At 38.3% G+C, this 18,970-nt stretch overlaps 1 protein-coding gene across 2 annotated transcripts in view; it reads left to right on the top strand.

Moving 5' to 3' along the window:
* WDR44 (WD repeat domain 44) overlaps positions 1–18,970 on the top strand; it is an 88,910-nt gene that overhangs the window by 27,559 nt on the left and 42,381 nt on the right. The window contains exons 2-7 of one of the 2 annotated variants that reach the window (XM_059157121.1): positions 2,963–2,996; positions 9,943–10,017; positions 12,568–12,618; positions 16,231–16,867; positions 17,295–17,425; positions 18,502–18,597. In XM_059157121.1, coding sequence (XP_059013104.1) covers positions 2,963–2,996; positions 9,943–10,017; positions 12,568–12,618; positions 16,231–16,867; positions 17,295–17,425; positions 18,502–18,597 — 1,024 coding nt within the window. The remainder of the gene's footprint in view (positions 1–2,962; positions 2,997–9,942; positions 10,018–12,567; positions 12,619–16,230; positions 16,868–17,294; positions 17,426–18,501; positions 18,598–18,970) is intronic. The other variant, XM_059157122.1, reaches the window with a different exon arrangement.

The raw sequence follows: 18,970 nt of genomic DNA on the forward strand, positions 1-18,970 counted from the left end.
ATATTTTCATAATCATCATCTTAACACCTTACCCAGAAAGGAGGCAGTATTGCGAGGTATTTTAGAGCGTGGGCTCTCAGCATCAAACTGACTGGGATCTAATTCTGGCCCAACTATTTATTAGCAGTGCAATTTAAATGACCTCATCTGACCCAAGCCTCAAGTTTTGTTGTGTAAAATAGGGAAGGTAATAAAACTACCTCATAGGAAAGTTGTGAGGACGAAAGAAGCTGGAACAAGTCAAGTCTTAGCAAGGTTTGAGGCACATGCTTAATAAATGTTGGCCATTGTTTTATTATTATTACAGTGCCCCATTAGGAACACTTCCTGTGGGAATACTAAGTAATGATTTACTGTTTCTTAGGTTGAAACTAATCGTCCTTTTATAAACTTGGCACATAATACAAATCATTTTAGCTAAGATTTTATTTATTTGACAGAGATCACAAGTAGACAGAGAGGCAGGCAGAGAGGGGAGGGAAAGCAGGCTCCCCGCAGAGCAGAGAGCACGACTCGGGGCTTGATCCCAGGACCCCAAGATCACAACCCGAGCCGAAGGCAGAGGCCCAACCTACTGAGCCACCCAGATGCCACTACTTTCACTTTTTACTAGATGCCAATGTTCTATAAATGGTTCCAAAAAATGTATCATAAAAGAATTCTGGTCTTACCTGCAGGCTACCCTGGTAAAGACCATCTTAGGCTTGATTAGCCTAGAAGAAGGTATAGTAGTCTGAAATGTTTTACTGCCTACCAAGACCATAACAACTTCATAACACTTAAAATAATGTTTCAAACATGAGTGTCTTTTGTTACTAGTTTTTTGTTTAATGGCATCACAGAATGTAAGCCAGATCCATTTTAATCACCAGCTCAGTATAATCTGATTTTTTTCATATTCCCTGTTGGTAAGTGGGCTGGAGTTTGACAGCCTTTAGGGTATCTTTTCTGTGTTCAAAAACTGGACTCGGGCTCCCCGCTGCTGACAAACTGCCAGAGTATCTTGGAGGCACTTGCTGAAGCTCATCATTTGTGAGTTTGGATGAAGCAGTTTAAAGCTGCTAAAGAAACTCCCACTTACTGTGGGTGCCCTATGGCTCTCACTTAGTCCTTACAGAAGTTCTGTGAAATAGAGTGCTTTTACCCTTTTACAGAGGAGATTGAGGTTTGGAGAAATTAAATGATTTGATCAAGATCACATGTAGAGTAAATGGTAGAAAGACTATTGAAGCAGAGTCCATATGCTTTTGAAAGCTCTTGCTCTTTTCATTATGTCCCCTTGGCTCTCAGAAGGAAGTAATAAATTACTCTTTACAGTTTGTACATCGCTATATGTAAAGTCCTGTTAGAACCAATCTGGACTATTTCCATGTGTGTCAACAATTGGCCCATAATTTAGATCCTGTGACTAAACGGCCAGAAAGCGTTCTTTATGAAATTGGTTACGTAACAGATAAATGTGGCTCCACATTCTGTGTGTATTTTTTTTTCTTTGACAGCTAAAAAACCTGGTTAGATTTCTCAAAGTGAAGGCCATAGGGAAAGTAGATTTTCTTTTTCTTCCCTTTTCTACCTCATACGGGGCTTCAGTTTTTGTTTTTTTTTTAAATCTTACTTCATTTTGCATCTACACCTCTGAGGTGGGTGATTTTTTTTTTCCTAATTGGCATTCAGAATATATGCCACAGCGGCGCCTGGGTGGCTCAGTGGGTTAAGCCTCTGCCTTCGGCTCAGGTCATAATCTCAGGGTCCTGGGATCGAGCCCCGCATTGGGCTCTCTGCTCAGCGGGGAGCCTGCTTCCTCCTCTCTCTCTGCCTGCTTCTCTGCCTACTTGTGATCTCTCTCTGTCAAATAAATAAATAAAAATCTTTAATAAAAAATAAATTTAAAAAAATTAAAAATTTAAAAAAAAAAACAGAATATATGCCACATAGAAATTCAAGCCCCTTCAAGGTTTTTGTTTTTATTTTTGTAATTTTGATTGCACTTACATTGTTCTAGACATCCTTTGTGTGGAATCTTTTTTCTTTTTCTAAGATTTATTTATTTGAGAGACCGTGTGCTTGAATGGGGGGGTAGAGGGAAAAGGAGAAAAGCAGACTCTCCATGGAGGGTAGAGCCGAATGTGGGGCTTGATCTCACCATCGTGAGATCAGATCAAGAGTCCAAGGCTTAACCTACTGAGCCACCCAAGCACCGCTCTTTTTTCCTTTTTTTAAATATCATAATGGCCTTGGTCCTAATCACCTCTGGATAAAGAGAATTTTGTTACATAGCAGTATAGGTTTGCCCAGGAAGCCAAATAATTGGGAATATATTTTTCATTTCTGGAAATTGTCCTTTGTTAATATGGAATTATATTGTCCAGGTACTACAGTTACATGGTGCACATTATTTTATATAGCTACTGGGGTTTTTGTTTGTTTGTTTTGGGTTTTGTTTTAAGATTTACTTACTTTTAGAGAGAAAATACACATGACATGGGGAGGGGGGGGTGAAGGGAGAGGGAGAGAGAGACTCTTAAGCAGGCTCCATGCCCAATGTGGAGCCCTACTGTGGTCTTGATCTCACAAACCTGAGATCATGACCCAAGCTGAAATCAAGAGTTGGGAGCTGAACCGACTGAGCCACCCAGGCACCCATAGAAAATTTACTTTAAAGACATTTATCATGGAAGAGCACAGAATTTTATTTCCAAGGATACTTATTATAGGGTTAAACATCATAAGTACCTGGGAAGAGAAAAGGTATATACTCAAATCTTTAGATTGTAGGATTATGGGTCACTTGTATTTTCTTCTCTACTTCTTTATGTTTTCTACATTTTCTATGTGCACAGAAGACTTTTTTCAATCACAAACTATATAAATTTTTTTTATGTGGGCTTCTCTTGAATAAATGTATAGAAGTATTTCCTTTCTTGATTCCACTATTCACCTCCTTCCTTTTATTTCTGTACAGGTCTCCAGGAAAGGTTGGGATTTCAACATTAAAGGTAAGTTGTGTTTTCTGAGAGTTATATTTCTACAAGTAGTGTACACTTCTCATTCATTTTTCTATTTTATGTAAATCTTCATTTTCTTGCTTTTGCTGTTACTTATTTTTTGGTAAATAATATTGTCCCTGTGTCTTACTAGGTTTTATTAGGTACTCTAGAAATAACAAATATTGTGCTATAAGGAAGGGACTGTTAATTTTTAGATTTCCACTAATTTTGTTTTATAATTTTTAGAATAGAAGAATACTATAAAATACATGTGTATGTTAATTGAAAAAATAATTCTTGCGTGACAGAAATGCGGAATAACCAAAACAATTGTATATTTCTTATAGGCACATGCCTTGGCATCATCAATCTATATAAAAATCAATCCCAGCTTTATTTCCAAGCAAAGGAGTTTGATATTGAGATGTTATGCAAGTGAGAGCAATTTTAGGTCCAAGAATATCACCAAACAAAACTGTTTCCATCAAACAGAATATATACTGTATGTGTATGTTTGAGTATGTCTGTGTATAATATATGTATAATTTCAAACATGCTATATATTTTTTTAGTACCAGTGTCCCTACCTTCTATTTATACACATTGGATACTGATCTCTTTTATAAATTGTGATATGTTCATATGGCATATTCTATAGCAGCAGATATGAATGAATTGGTAATATACAGTGACATAGATGAATTTCAGCACCATAGTGTTAAGTGGGGGAAAAACAAGTCACAGTAAGATACATACAGTAAGATTCCATTTATATTAAGTTCAAAAACACGTGAAAGAATATATTCTTTAGAATGTAATGTTTAGCGATAGAAACCTGGTAAAACTGTAAAGAACGGCAAGCGATGATAAACACAAAATTCAAGGGATCCGACATCTCTGGGGGGAAAGAATGTAATAAAAATGAAGAAGGATATGCAAGAGGTTGAAAGCTAATGGTAATGTTCTTTTTCTTAAACTGAGTGTTTAAGGGTGTTCTTCATTCCTTATATTTTTTAATAAAAGTTCTCGTATTTACTCTATTTGATGAAAACAGTTTTTAAAAATAATTCCTGACATGGTTAAAATCTGCTCAGTACAAAAAGTAGATGGTTGAAAATGTAGCTTCTCTCCCATTCCTCATCCTCCACTTCCCAGTCCCCACACCCAGAGACAATTGCTGTTTATGCCTATACGTTTTAAAAGCCACTTAGCTCTAAGATATTTATAGGTTATAAGAAATAGGTTTGCGAGAAAAAAAAAGAAATAGGTTTGCGAGAAAAAAAAATAGGTTTGCGAAATTTACTTTGTCTCAGTAGTTATAGATTGTGCTTAACTTGAATAAAATTAGAAAATATACATATTTAGTAAAAAAAAAAAGTTGGATGGTGTTCTTTTTTACTTTTTATTTTGAAATAATTACAGATTATAAGAAGCTGCGAACAGAGTACAGAGAACTCCTGTGTATCTGTCATGCATTTCACCCAGTGGTTATATCTTAATTATAGTACCATATCAAAATCAGAAATTTAACATTGGTACAATATGAATGTATGGTTTTGCTTCAGTTTATTACATATATATATATTTGTGTAACTACCACCACAAGGTGCAGATCTATTTCATCATGATAAAGATCTCCCTTGTGCCACCCTTTTATAAAGTCACGCCCACCCCCTCCCTCACATTATCCCTAACCCCAGGCAGCCACTAAGCTGTTTTCCATTCCGGTAATCTTGTCATTTGAGAATATCCTATAAATGTAATTATATAGTATGTGACCTTTTGAGACTGACTCAAAGGATTGTGAGCCAAATTGTTGCTTGTATCAACAGTTTATTCCTTTTTATTAAATAGTAGTCTATGGTATGAATGTACTCAGACTATTGAGTGCATATCATGTATAACAGCGTATCTATTGATATTAAGCAGTCCAAAGACAGATTTGGTATAGTCCTGATTTTTGTCTGATTTTACAGTCTCACAGAAGAGGGATGTATATGAGGTATTGGCGTTTGTAGAATAGAGTACACTTTAAGTGCTCCAAGCAGTTTGGAAGAGGAAGGAGGTGATAGAACAACAGGAGAGAGCATGGGTACCTGGAATTGCAAAGAAAAGTTTTCAGGAAGGAGGAAGAACTTGGGCTGGCTTTGAAAATTGGGAGAGAACTGCGTAGGCAGATAGAGAAAAATTGGGAAAGCATTATATGTTAGGCAATAGCATAAGCTCATTAATATGCAAAAGTATAGAATTTGCTGGGAGCATTGAAAAGCTGGTGTGACCTATATAAATGTTGCATCAGTGAAATGATGGAAAAGTAAAGTGGGGGCAGATTTGATGAACCTCAAATGTCAGTTTAAGAACTCTGGGCTTTGGAACACCTGGGTGGCTCAGTCAGTTTAGCTTCCAACATTTGGTTTCTGTTCAGGTCATGATTGAGCCAGGGCTCTGTATGGAGTCAACTTGTCCCTTTCTCCCCTACCCCCCACTTTCCGATAAATAAAATCCTTAAAAAAAAAAAAAAACAAAAACTCTTGGCTTTAAAATTTTGAAGCAAGACATTTTAAAAGTCAATTTTTATATGTCTTAACAGTTGTGCTCTTCAGAGTTTTTTGGCTGGGGGAAAGGTGGAAGGGTGGGAGATAGTTTGGAGGAAAGAGACTAAGTGCAGGGAGAGCTGTTAAGAGGCATTTAGAATGTCACGACTTGAGACTTGGACAAAGGATCTGTGTTGATAGGAATTGATGGATGGACATGACCACTATTTTAAGAATTATTCTTGGTTGTTTTTCTTTTTTCCTCTTCGCAGCAAAAGAGAGTAGAGGTCATGTCTCTAAATAAAATGTTTTTTATTTATTTTTTATTTTTTTTTAAAGATTTTATTTATCTGACAGAGAGGGACACAGCCAGAGAGGGACACAAGCAGGGGGAGTGGGAGAAGGAGAAGCAGGCTTCTGCTGAGCAGAGAGCCCGATGTGGGGCTCGAACCCAGGACCTTGGGATTATGACCTGAGCCGAAGGCAGAGGCTTAATGACTGAGCCACCCAGGCGCCCCTAAAATATTTTTTTTAATTTCACTTTTGGGGCATGTAACTGCTTCAGTCAGAAGAGCATGCGACTCTTGGCTTGATCTGAGAATCATGAGTTGGAGCCCCACACTGGGGGTAAAGGTTAACAAAAAATAAAAACAATAAATAAACTTTTAAAAAGTTAAGTAAATACATAAAATTTTACTTCAGTTGCTGTTAATAGCTTCCCCTTCCTCACTAGTAAGAACTAGAAGTGACCTGAATTTTTTAATAACTGACATTTTGAGCTTACTGTTCTTTAGTAGATAATAATGAAAATCTCCTAGAGTGTAGATTACTTTTTTTTAAAGATCTTATTTATTTGGGGCACCTGGGTGGCTCAGTCGGTTAAAGCCTCTGCCTTCGGCTCGGGTCATGATCTCAGGGCCCTGGGATCGAGTTCCGAATCAGGCTCTCTGCTGGGCGGGGAGCCTGCTTCCCTGCCCCCACCCCCCCCCCCCCCCCGCCTGCCTCTCTGCCTACTTGTGATCTCTGCCTGCCAAATAAATAAATAAAATCTTTTTTAAAAAAAGATTTTATTTATTTGACAGAGCACAAGGAGGGGGAACAGCGGAGGAAGAGAGAGAAGCAGGCTCTCTGCTGAGCTGGGAGTCAGATGCAGGAATCGATCCCTGGACCCTGGGATCATGACCTGAGCCCAAGCAGACACTTAACAGACTGAGCCACCCAGGCACCCCAGGTATAGATTACTCTTGTACAAATTATTTGTTAAAATGATTAGTCTTTTATTGGATGTGCTCATTAAAATTAAAAAGCTCAAACTGTAGAACTGAGTACTATGAGGAGGGTACAAGTGGCTTTCTAATATCCAACAGAGATGGAGGGAAACCATGGACTGAATTGCTAGACACTGAATGATCCTACCGTACCTCTTTTTTTTTTTTAGGTTTTATTTATTTATTTGAGAAAGAGAGCATGATCAGGGTGGGAGGGTGGATGCGGGGAAGGGACAAAGTATGAGGGAGAAGCAGACTCCCCACTGAGCATGGAGCAGGATGCGGGACTCAGTCCCAAGGCCTTGAGATTATGACCTGAGCTGAAGGCAGATGTTTAACCAGCTGAGCCACCACCCATGCACCACCCCTCCCCCAATTATACCTCTTAAGGAAATCTATTCCTGGGGTTGTGATAGGCATGGGTTAAAGCAATGGCCCGATGGTGGGAAGCTGGGATTTGGTAGGCCTTGTGCTTTGGTAATGCAGCAGCGCATCTTCTGAAGGAGGTAATAACTGAGGCGTGTCTGAACTTCTAGTTGGTGTTGGTTGTCTGCAGACACACTCTTGGCTTCCATTGCTTTACCTCCATAGCCTGATCAGGGTGCTAGGGGAAAGACCTGAACCTTAGACATACCTGAGAGAGAATCACAGCTGACTATATATGTGCTGGATCAGGTTTTACTAAGAAACCTTCTGATGAACTTCTCTAGAGATTAGATCCTCTGGTAGGTGCCATATCACTCCATTAAACTTGTGACTTAACCGCAGTTTACCTTATAGAGGTTGATACCTTTCAAAGGTTCAAAGTCCAGGAGAGTTTTGTTAAAGCTAGATAAAATAGAAGTCTCACCACTGCTTGGCAGTTTTGATCAGTGTGACAATGTTAATCTGTGATGGTTGTAAGTACTTAATTCAAACAAATTAAATTGAGGCACAGGAATTATTAGTGTGTATGTTTGCTAGGTTTAATTTAGGGAACATACCCATGGAATTAATGTTGTATAGTGCTTCTGATTTTCCTACTAATGAACAGTTATTGGAGGATAATTGTATAAATGTACTTAATTCGTAAGATAGTTGAAGCTGGTTCTCTAATATGCATTAACTGTACTTGATGACCATCAGCCTTTCAAGTATTCTCTGTCCTTCATCTTATCAATATTATCTTTCCTTAATTGGTTTTGATCAGAGTTCTTTTTCTTTTAGTTTAAAACCAGAATTTAATTAAAGATACATAAACTTAAGGTATGTGTATTTACTAAAGAAATGCCAGAGCCACGCATTATTCAGCATTCATTTAGCAAATGCTTACCTTTCCTGGCACTGCTTTAGGTGCTGGGTACATAGTGGTAGACAGAGCACAGCCCCTGCTCTCATGGAGCTTACATTCTAGCCGGGCAGGGAAGAGATAAAAAAAAAAATAAGCAAGTTAACAGGGTCGTTTCAGATGGAGATAAGTACGATGAAGAAATGGAAAATATAGATAATGTGATAGAAAGTTAAGCAGGTAAGGATATTTTAAGGTGGTCAGGGAAGGTTTTTCTAATGTGATAACATGTGAGCTGTCACCCTAAGGCGGTAAAAAACCATCCAGTTGGCCACAGTGTGATTGTAGGGTTATGGTGGCCAAGGGAGATGAGAAATACAGAAGGTGTCAAAGATGTAGGCCTTCATGGGTTGTGGTAGAGTTAGGATTTTTTTAACCTGACACTTTAAACTCCATGAAACAACTTTTCAGCTTGAAGATATCGGAAATCCTAAGGAAATGTCTCTAACACATTAAATCTTCAGCATTGTGTTGATCTGGAGTAATTTTATCACATCACTTATCATGATCATATCCTAATACTTGTATAAGTGCTACCTTCATATGTACATCGTTATGTGCCTTGGGTTGCTTATCTGTCAAAAATGGTTATTGTGACCTTCTCTGACTCAATCATGTGTACCAAGAATTATGAAAAGTTTTCTTTTCTCAGCATCATTAATAGCATTCAAATTGCTATACTTCTGTAAACATAATGACATTTTAGAATGGAGACAAATACTATGTTTACATTTGCAAATGTGTAATTGTCTTATTTTACCAGAATTTTTTTCCCAGCAGAAAAGCCATACCCATTTCTACGTTGTCTGACCTCCCAAATATATATATATATGTACGTATGTGTATATGAATGTATACGTAGATATATATGTATTTTTGGTGGGTTTAATTTTCATCTGTTACTGTTTGGAGGACTTTATTTAACTTCTGTTGTCTTGATTCCTTTCATCTAAAGCATGTAGCATTTTTAAGAAAACTGTTCTCTGAATGTGGTTTTTTACATAATGTACTTTTATATTTATGCATATTTATGGAGCAATACTCTGGGAAAAATAGGAATTCTGATTCTTGCTTTAAATCCTTCATCCTTTTTTTAAAAAATCCTCCATCTTTTAAAATTACAGAGGTACTCAGTAGTTTTTACCTTCCTGTATGGTTCTTAATGTTAAAAAGATGGGCACAGTTATAGGAAAATAACTTATTGCCATAGAAATCCGAAAATTGGGTGCCTGGGTGGCTCAGTGGGTTAAGCCTCAGGTCATGATCTCGGGGTCCTGGGATGGAATCCTGCATCGGGCTCTTCACTCAGTGGGGAGCCTGCTTCCCTCTCTCTCTCTGCCAGCCTCTCTGCCTGCTTGTGATCTCTCTCTGTCAAATAAATAAATAAAATCTTAAAAAAGAAAATACCGGGCGCCTGGGTGGCTCAGTGGGTTAAGCCGCTGCCTTCGGCTCAGGTCATGATCTCAGAGTCCTGAGATCGAGTCCCGCATCGGGCTCTCTGCTCAGCAGGGAGCCTGCTTCCCTCTCTCTCTGCCTGCCTCTCCATCTACTTGTGATTTCTCTCTGTCAAATAAATAAATAAAAAAAAAAAAAAAAAAAAAAAAAAAAAGAAAATACCAAAAATTGCTGACCAGTAGTAACCTTATACAAATCACATTTTCCTGCTTAGCATAAAATACCTGGCCATCTTCCTCAGACAAACATCTAAGCCCTTTATGGGCCTTTGCTTTATTAATGCTGTGTTTTCTAATTTGTACCCATCTTAAGCAGAATTTTAAAGAAGTCATCATTTGATCTGTTTTTCTTTTCTTTTCTTTTTAATATAGGAAACTGAGAACACTGCACACCAAGTTGGAAATGAGTCTCCTGTGCAAGAACTCAAACAAGATGTGTCTAAAAAGGTTGGTAAGATATAATGCCAGTATTAGTTTAACAGATGTCATATGTATATGTTGTATTTAAAGTGGAAAACTTTCTATATCATTTTAGTACAGTGCTGTGTACTTGGCAGATGTTCAGTACATGTTCTTTGAATCTTGAGTTTGAGATTAAAGACACATCAGACTTTTTAGAGGTCATTTCAGAAGCAAACTAGTCTATCATTGTTCCTTTAAACAATATTTTGAAAAATGTTTTGTAATGTATTTTTATTTTTTATGCTCTGTTTTTATAGAATAAGCTGTGGCTATTCTTGAAGTTACTACCCAGAGTTTAAAAGGTTTTGAAAAGCTCAGTGCAGCAAATTCTGATGTCTTTAGGAGCTAGAGGTTACAAGAAGTCATTACTCTGATAATGCCTTTGATACCTTTTAAAGAATTAATGCTTTAAAGCTTTAGAGTTCAGTTTACTAGAAGAGACTGAGCACAAGATAAAAATTTTGACAATGGGTAGTTCATAGAATCAGGAGAAAACCCGAGGAGAAAGGATGCCTTGTGTTCATTCAGTTATACTTCTTGTGAGTACTTTCTGGGCCTCTGGCCGCTTATTAGTCAGTGGGTTTCTGGAGACAAGGAACATGACACATTCTCTGTCCCAGAGTTGCTCAATAGTAACACTTTGGGCTGAATTATTTTTTATTGCGGAGGGAAGGAGACACTTTTCTGTGCATCATAGGATATTTAGCAGCGTCCCTGGCTTCTACCCACTAGACATCAGTCGATTCCTCCCTACCTGCACCCTACCGTAACAACTAAAAATGTCCTACAGACATCACCGGAATTCTGGGAAGGAGTACTAGGCCAGATCACCCTCGATGAAGATCCATTGTTCTTCCCTTATGGAATTTATAAATTTAATGAACTCCATATTTTAAGTGTTATTTTATTTTATTTATTAGGGAGGGAGAAAGAGTGGGGAGGAGCAGAGAGAGAGAGCCAATCTTAAGCAGACTCCATGCCCAGCATGGAGCCCAATTCCACAACCCTGAGATCATGATCTGGGCCAAAATCAAGAGTCAGATGCTGAGGAATGCCTGAGTGGCTCAGTCAGTTGAGCGTCTGCCTTCAGGTCAGGGTCATGATGCCAGGGTCCTGGGATCAAGTCTCACAGTGGATGCCTTGCTTGCCAGGGGGCCTGCTTCTCCTGTCTGCCATTCCTCTTGCTGTCCTCTCTCTGTCTTCCTCTCTGACAAATAAATAAATAAAGTTTAAAAAAAAAAAAGAGTCTGATGCTGAACCAACTGAGAGACCCAGGTGCCCCATTGGACTCTATATTTTAATATTGATCAGCTTTTTTCCTTTAAAAGGAATTTTGGGGGGAGAAATGGTATTGTGTATCAGCATAAATAAGACAACAAAACTAATACCATTTTTTTCCTTTTTAGATCAGAAGTTGCCCACAGTTCTACACTGTAACAGTGGTCTTAATTTTTCAGCATTCCTTTCAGCATTCCTCTCACGCATTTGCATGCATTTTTGTTTTTTTGGTTTTCTTTGCTTAATAATAGTGTAGAAAGAATTCTGTATTTTACTTTTTCCTCTTACCATTATTAGTTTTCATCATATTTCTACACAATTTCAATATTCAATTTTCATCTGATAATGTCAGTTTCTGTCTAATGTATTACAAGGCATCTAGCCATTTTTATTGTTGAAAACTTGAAATGTTTCTATTTTTTCCACTAGAGTTTTTCTTTTCCTTCTTAAGAATTTTTTTTTAGGATAAATAATAGTGTTCAAAAAAGGTGATTTTTAAGGAGACTTTAGAAACTGAAAAAATAGTAAACATTATGGAACAGTTGAGTGAAGCTTAAGGCTAAGTCTCACTTTAAGTTCTAGTCTTTTCAGTTGATTTAAGTATCACATCTGAATGATAAAGGCTGTGGGAATATACACTGCTCCAGGCAGGACATAGTCCCTGTCTCCAGGAGCTTATTATGTTTTAGTAGAGGCAATTAGTTAAACACAAAACTGAATGTAAAGTGTTTATATAAACTTACAAAACTGTAATAAGAACAGAAAGGGAGACTTAACTTCCTGCTTGAGGATAGGAATGGGGAAGACCTCATGGAGGAAGTAACGTCTGAGCTGGTTCTTGATGAATGGATAAGATTTACACAGGCAGGGGTGAGAGTTGAAAGGCATAACCAAAGGCATGGGGAAGAGAAAATGAGCAGAATGGTTGCAGATGAGACTAGAGCCCCAGCTTAGGGCCAAACTATGGGAATGCCTCTTATATCATTCTAAAACATCTGGTTTTATAGTCACTGGAAAATCAGTTTTTTGAAGCAGGGGGGTTGTTGTGGAGCTAACAGTTGCTTTAACATGTTTATCTCTATGTTGGTCTCTTTTTTTAAATTTCATTTGTCATTATGTCTTTATTAAATATAAACAACAAAACAATTTGGGGACTGACTCAAGCACCATTTGCCATAGAGATCCTTTTAGTTTAAAGAAAGTACATTTTGGAAGTATGTCAAGGGGAGAATATGATAATTCTTTTGTAATACAAAGGGTGAAGTGATGGAGTTCGTATCACAGAAGATGAGAAGGGAAGATAAGAGGGTATGTCCCCTGTTAGTGTGTCTTTTTTCCTCTTCTATTTTTTTAAATTAACATATAATGTATTATTTGTTTCAGGGGTACAGGTGTGTGATTTATCAGTCTTACACAATACACAGAGCTCACCACTACACAAACGCTCCCCAATGTCCATCATCCAGCCACCCCATCCCCCTCCACCCCCTTCTGCTCCAGCAATCCTCGTTTGTTTCCTGAGATTAAGGTTTGTCTCCCTCTCTGGTTTGGTCTTGCTTCATTTTCCCTTCCCTTCCTCTATGATCCTTTGTCTTGTTTCTCAAATTCTTCATATCAGTGAAATCGGATGATAGTTATCTTTCTCTGATTGACTTATTTCACTTAGCATAATAACCTCTAGTTCCATCCACATCTTGAAAATGGCAAAAGTTCATTTCTTTTTTGATGGCTGCATAATATTTGTGTGTGTGTGTGTGTGTGTGTGTACACACATATATACACATGCATACACACACCACATTTTCTTTATCCATTGATCTGTCGATAGAATTCTAGGTTCTTTCCAGTTTGGCTATTGTGGACATGCTGTTAGAAACCTTGGGGTGCACATGCCCCTTCACATCACTATGTTTGTATCTTTGGAGTAAATACTCAGTAGTGCAATTGCTGGGTCATAGAGTAGCTCTATTTTTAGCTTTCTGAGGAAGCTCCATGCTGTTATCCAGAGTGGCTTCACCAGCTGGGATTCCCACCAACAGTGTTGCATCCTCACCAACATCTGTCATTTCCTGACTTGTTAATTTTAGCCATTCTGACTGGTGTGAGGTGGCATCTCATTGAGGTTTTGATTTGGATTTCCCTGATACTGAGTGATGCTGAGCACTTTTTCATGTGTCTGTTGGCCATTTGGATATCTTCTTCGCAGAAATGTCTGTTCATGCCTTCTACCCATTTATGGATGGGATTATTTGTTCTTTGGGTGTTGAGTTTGATAAGTTCTTTATAGATTTTGGATACTAGCCCTTTTTATCCAATATGTCGCTTGCAGATACCTTCTCCCATTCTGTCAGTTGTCGTTAGGTTTTGTTGACTATTTCCTTTGCTGTGTAAAAACTTTTGATCTTGAAGTCCCAATCTATGTTGGTCTTGATTCTCACTGTTCTTTTGGTCTTTCCCTGCTTGCTACTTCCTGAAGCCCAGAAAATAAAAATTACAGGGTTAGGTACCACACGTAGGTGCCATGAGGGCTTGTGGAGAGGGGGAAAATATGGGCCTTGTGTTTCAAAAGCTAATATTTGCTATGGAGAATATATAGAAAGAGCTAGCCCATATACTACTTTGTGTTTATATTATAGTTCATACTCTAGTGAATGGTAAGACTGATACAAGTTTAGTGAAGGGATAAGGGATTGGGGAAGACTTATGGTTTTTTACCTCATTTTAACCCCTCTTCTGGCATTAGCCTTTCCATTATGCATTTCAGACCTTTACAGTCACTTCATGCTCACTGCGCCCACATGTATCCTGTTCACTTTCAGCAGATAACCTTGTTTCTGACTGCAGGAAGACATTAGAGACTAAGAAGCCTGAATTTACACCGTTTCTGCTCTCACTTCCCTTGTCTGCAAATTCATTTTTATCTTTTGCCTCTTTTTCAAGTCTGAGAATATAGTATTTTTTTTTCTGTCCAAAGTAGCATGGTATAATATAAAAAACACTGGATTTTTGGGGAAAACCTGGATTTCAGATTCGACTTTGTAGTTTACTAGCTGTAGGACCTTGGACAAAATTTTTTTTCTTGGTCAAAATTCCTAATGCCTTTACCTCAGATTCTTGTTTCTATAGAAGGGAGATAATCTAGCTATCTCAAGGCCTGTGTGATGATTAAATAGAAAATATGTGTGCAGGCCTAATACACAATAGACCCTCTTTCTTTTGTTCTCCAGAACTTTGTTATCTTACTTTACATTGGCTCCTTCCCCTCAGCTTGTGAAAATGCTGGGTCACTTTCTTGCAGCCTCTTCCATTTATAGTCAAGCCTTTTGAAAACATGGGTTGTGCTATCTCTATGTTGTCACCTCTTACTCATTCTTAAACCCACTGGCTTCTGTTATCACTGAGGTACTCAGTGCTCAGTAACCACCTAATTGACAAAGTAGGTGGATCCTAGTTAATATTCCTGTGTTAAAAGTGTGATCAAAACTAAGATAAGAGGCGCCTGGGGGGCTCAGTTGGTTAAGTGACTGCTTTCCACTCAGGTGGCCCTGGGATCCAGCCCCATGTTGGGCTCCTTGCTCAGTGGGGAGCCTGCTTCTCCCTCTCCCTCTCTCTCTGCCTGCCACTCTCCCTCCCTCCCCCCCCCCCCCCAGCTTATGTGTTCTCTCTCTCTCTCTCTCTCTCTCTCTCTCTCTCTCGGATAAATCTTTTTTTTTTTTTTTTTTTTTTTTTAAAGACTAAGGTAAAAATTTGAAGGTTGAGAAAAATTATGTAGACTATGCTGGGAAATCAGAGAGGAATATTATTGAGCAGCAGTTATGTTGGGTTCAAGTCAGCAAGAATTTGTGGTAAGCGAGATCAGGATGGCTCTGTGATACGTTCTGTTAACTTTCTGGAGCCAAGGAATTGAGAAAGCAGAAGTCATCCGTAGTTGGGCATGGTGGAAATATAAGTGGACTGAGAGATTTTATGTGGTAATAATGACAGTACTGGGTAGAAAATACCTTTTCTTTTAAATGTTGGTAGAACATATAGAAACCCCATCTTTAAGTTTCAGCTACAGAGAAGAAATAAAAAGGGAAAGGCCAAGGTGAGCTGAGGGTTTGAACTCTTTTCGTGGTCCTGCCGCTTCTCTGAATGGTGCAATATTACGTGTAGTTTGTTTAAGAATGTTAATCTCCCTGCATCTGCTGGCTTTTTCTGTCTTAGGCTTGAGTTCAGAAGTAAACAATTCTTTGTGCTAGGTGGTTTTGAGTCTTATGGTTTTGTTAACTAGGCTCAAAGCAGTAGGTTGTTACTGGAACTAACTTGGCATAAATATGTAAATGAAGAATGACATGAAGAGTCTGAATGTAAATTTAGGTCTGAACTTTATTTTACAAGGTTGGTTGAACTTTGTGATTATACATGCTAACAGATTCCCTATTATAATGGCTAAAAGTTCAGATTCTGGAACCAAACTCCCAGGATTTTTGCCAACTTCATCGCTTACAAGCTCTGTGTCTTGGGACAAATCACTTGATCCCTCTATGCCTTTGTTCCTTCATTTGTGTAATGATGATATTAAGAATGCAATCGCATATGGTTATTTGTGAAGATTAAAAATGTAGGGGCGCCGGGGTGGCTCAGTGGGTTAAGCCTCTGCCTTTGGCTCAGGTCATCATCTCAGGGTCCTGGGATCAAGCCCCACATCAGGCTCTCTGCTCAGCAGGGAGCCAGCTTCCTCTTCTCTCTCTGCCTGCCTCTCTGCCTACTTGTGACCTCTCTCTCTGTCAAATAAATAAAATCTTAAAAAAAAAAGATTAAAAATGTAAAGTGTTAACATTCCCTGGCACATAGTAAGTACTATGTAAATGGTTAGCTGTTGTGTTCTTGTAAATAGCCTCATTTTTTTAAAGCTGTTTTTTTTTAACCTTTCATCAGATTATTGAAAGTATTATAGAGGAGACTCAGAAAGTACTACACCTGGAAGATGACTCCTCAGATTCTAAAGGAAAAGGGCACTCTGACCAGGCTACTGCCAGTTCTGTCGTGGCTGGAACAGATCTTAGCAATATACCTGGACTATTAGCCATAGATCAAGTACTGCAGGAAGATTCCAAAAAGGCAGAGAGTCAGAATGCAACAGAAGAAACTGAATTAAAATCAAAAAGACATTTTCCTTCTGATGAATCCTATGAGAAGTCAGTAGATGAAATCACTAAGTTAACTGAAGTAAGTTCAACTGAGCCACATCATGTGCCTGAAACGGAAACAGAAGTATTGAACAAGGAAGCCATGGAAGTCAAAGGAAGTGAGGTTCTAGAACCTGTGTCCTCAGACTCTTCATCTGCTAAAGATTTTGCTGCCATGGAAGAAGTGGCTCCTGCCAAACCCCCTAGACAGCTCACTCCAGAGCCTGACATTGTGGCTAGCACAAAGAAGCCTGTTCCAGCGCGCCCTCCCCCTCCAGCTAACTTCCCGCCTCCGAGACCCCCACCTCCGTCTCGGCCTGCTCCGCCACCAAGAAAAAAGAAAAGTGAATTGGAGTTTGAGGCCCTTAAAACGCCTGATCTAGATGGCAAGTATTTAACTGAGAAAGAACTTTTTGTGGAGAGATTCTGGAGTTGAAACTCTGACTTTCTGGTTTTGTTTCAGTTTATGCTTTATACAACCACATCATGACCATGCCCAAGTTTTAAAAGTTATTTTAGTGATGAAAAGTGAGAATGTTTACATTGGTAGTAACTATGTTCTAACATTTTAGTAGACTTCAAACTTTCAAATCTGTTACTATGGGAGACTTAAGAGGAATTGAAATGACTTGTTTGAACCCTGGTTTCTCCATATATGAAATGAGAGTAATAAAACCACTTTCCTCATGGGATTGTTGGTAAGAATCAGACAAAGGTTAAAACACTTTTCAAGCTCTATATAAGGTCCTGTATAGATACTAGTTATTGCCATTATCCTCCTCCTCATTATTATTATCATCGTCGTCTTTGCAGTTCCCAAAGAGAATATTGCATCTGATACTCTCCTAAGTTCGAACATGCCTTCAGAGAATACAGTCAAGGATTCCCAGCCCTCTCTTGACTTGGCAAGTGCTACCAGTGGAGATAAAGTAGTTACTGCCCAGGTTGGTGAATTCATGTTATATTTGATAGAGGCTTTAACTTTCGGTAGCTGTCCAGTTTGTTGCTTGTTGAACCTTCTCCAGGCAGAATATTTCCTTGTCCTTAAAATCTGGCCTTCTTAAACCCCTTTTTTAGCTCTGCTACTGCATAGCTAGGTGATTCTAACAAACTATTTAATATCTGAGTTTCAGATGTCCCATTGATAAAATGATGGAAAAACCTTCCTTGGAAGTTGTCTTGCAAGGACGAAATGAGCTGAAGTATACCAAGTACTTGGCATGCAGTAGGCAATCAAAAAAATGAAAGATGCTGCTATTTGTAATATTATTATATTGTTAATAAACATCAACTCTAGTCTTCATTTACCTTACCTGTGATGGTCAAAATTGAGGACTTTTATTTATAATATCCTCTACCTAATCATGAAACAAAACCTTCATATATAGGCTATATATCTATATATGAAGCAATAGAAAGCACCTGATAGCATGAATTTTTACCATAGCCCAATTTCTGGGACTGAAAGCTTACTTCTGTGGTAGCTGTGGTAGGGACAGGTTAGCAAACGGGGAGATATGGCACTTCAGTCTTGTCATAGCCTTAGCACAGAGACTGGCAGTAGTGTGTTTTTGTAGAGTCCCTGAACTAAGAATAGGCTTTACATTTTTAAAGAATTATAAGGGGAAAAAAAAGGAATATGTGAAGCAGAAAGCCTAAAACATTTACTATCTGGTTCTTTATAGAAAAGGTTTGCCAATCCCTGCCTTTGAGATAAGCACAAGTATAACCCTGATTAATGGCACTCTTAGTGCTGACATTCTGCTAATAGAGAACTGCTTTCAGGTCAGGTTCAAATGGAACGTTTATTTGCTTTCAAGACGAAGACATTATTTCGTGGGCAGCAGTGTTTTTCAGCATGTTGGGAATAATAAAGGACTGAAATGGAGTATTTCATTTAAATTTTCAGTAGGCTCCATTATGTGAATTATGGAATTCTTTAGAGCTATGTGTGGTAATGAATAATTGAGTGTTTATAGAAATTGACTCCATCTACTTTCTGTTTATAACATAATTTTAGGAAAATGGAAAAGCACCTGATGGGCAGACCATAGCAGGGGAAGTGATGGGCCCTCAGAGACCTAGGTCCAACTCCGGGAGAGAGCTTACTGATGAGGTATAATTAGATTTGTTTTGTTCTTAATGTAAAATATAAAAAACATAATGAGAAGATGAAGTTCTTAAGATGAATGGTGGTGATGTTTGCACAGCATTGTGAATGTGCTTAATACTGCTGAACTATATACAACCTAAAAATATTTTACCATGATTAAAAAATTTTTTTAAGTTTATTGCTGTTAAGCAAAAAAATATAAAGTAGAGCAAAAGATAAAAATTGATGATTTTCTTAGTTTTTAAACATTTATCTATTTATTTATTTATTTGCTTATTTATAAGCACTACATCCAGTGTGGGGCTCAAACTCACAACCCTGAAATCAAGAGTTACGTGGTCTACTGACTGAGCCAGCCAGGCATCCCAGTTTGGGG

The sequence above is a fragment of the Mustela lutreola genome, chromosome X, assembly GCF_030435805.1.
Source record: "Mustela lutreola isolate mMusLut2 chromosome X, mMusLut2.pri, whole genome shotgun sequence".
NCBI classification, from domain to species: Eukaryota; Metazoa; Chordata; class Mammalia; order Carnivora; family Mustelidae; genus Mustela; species Mustela lutreola.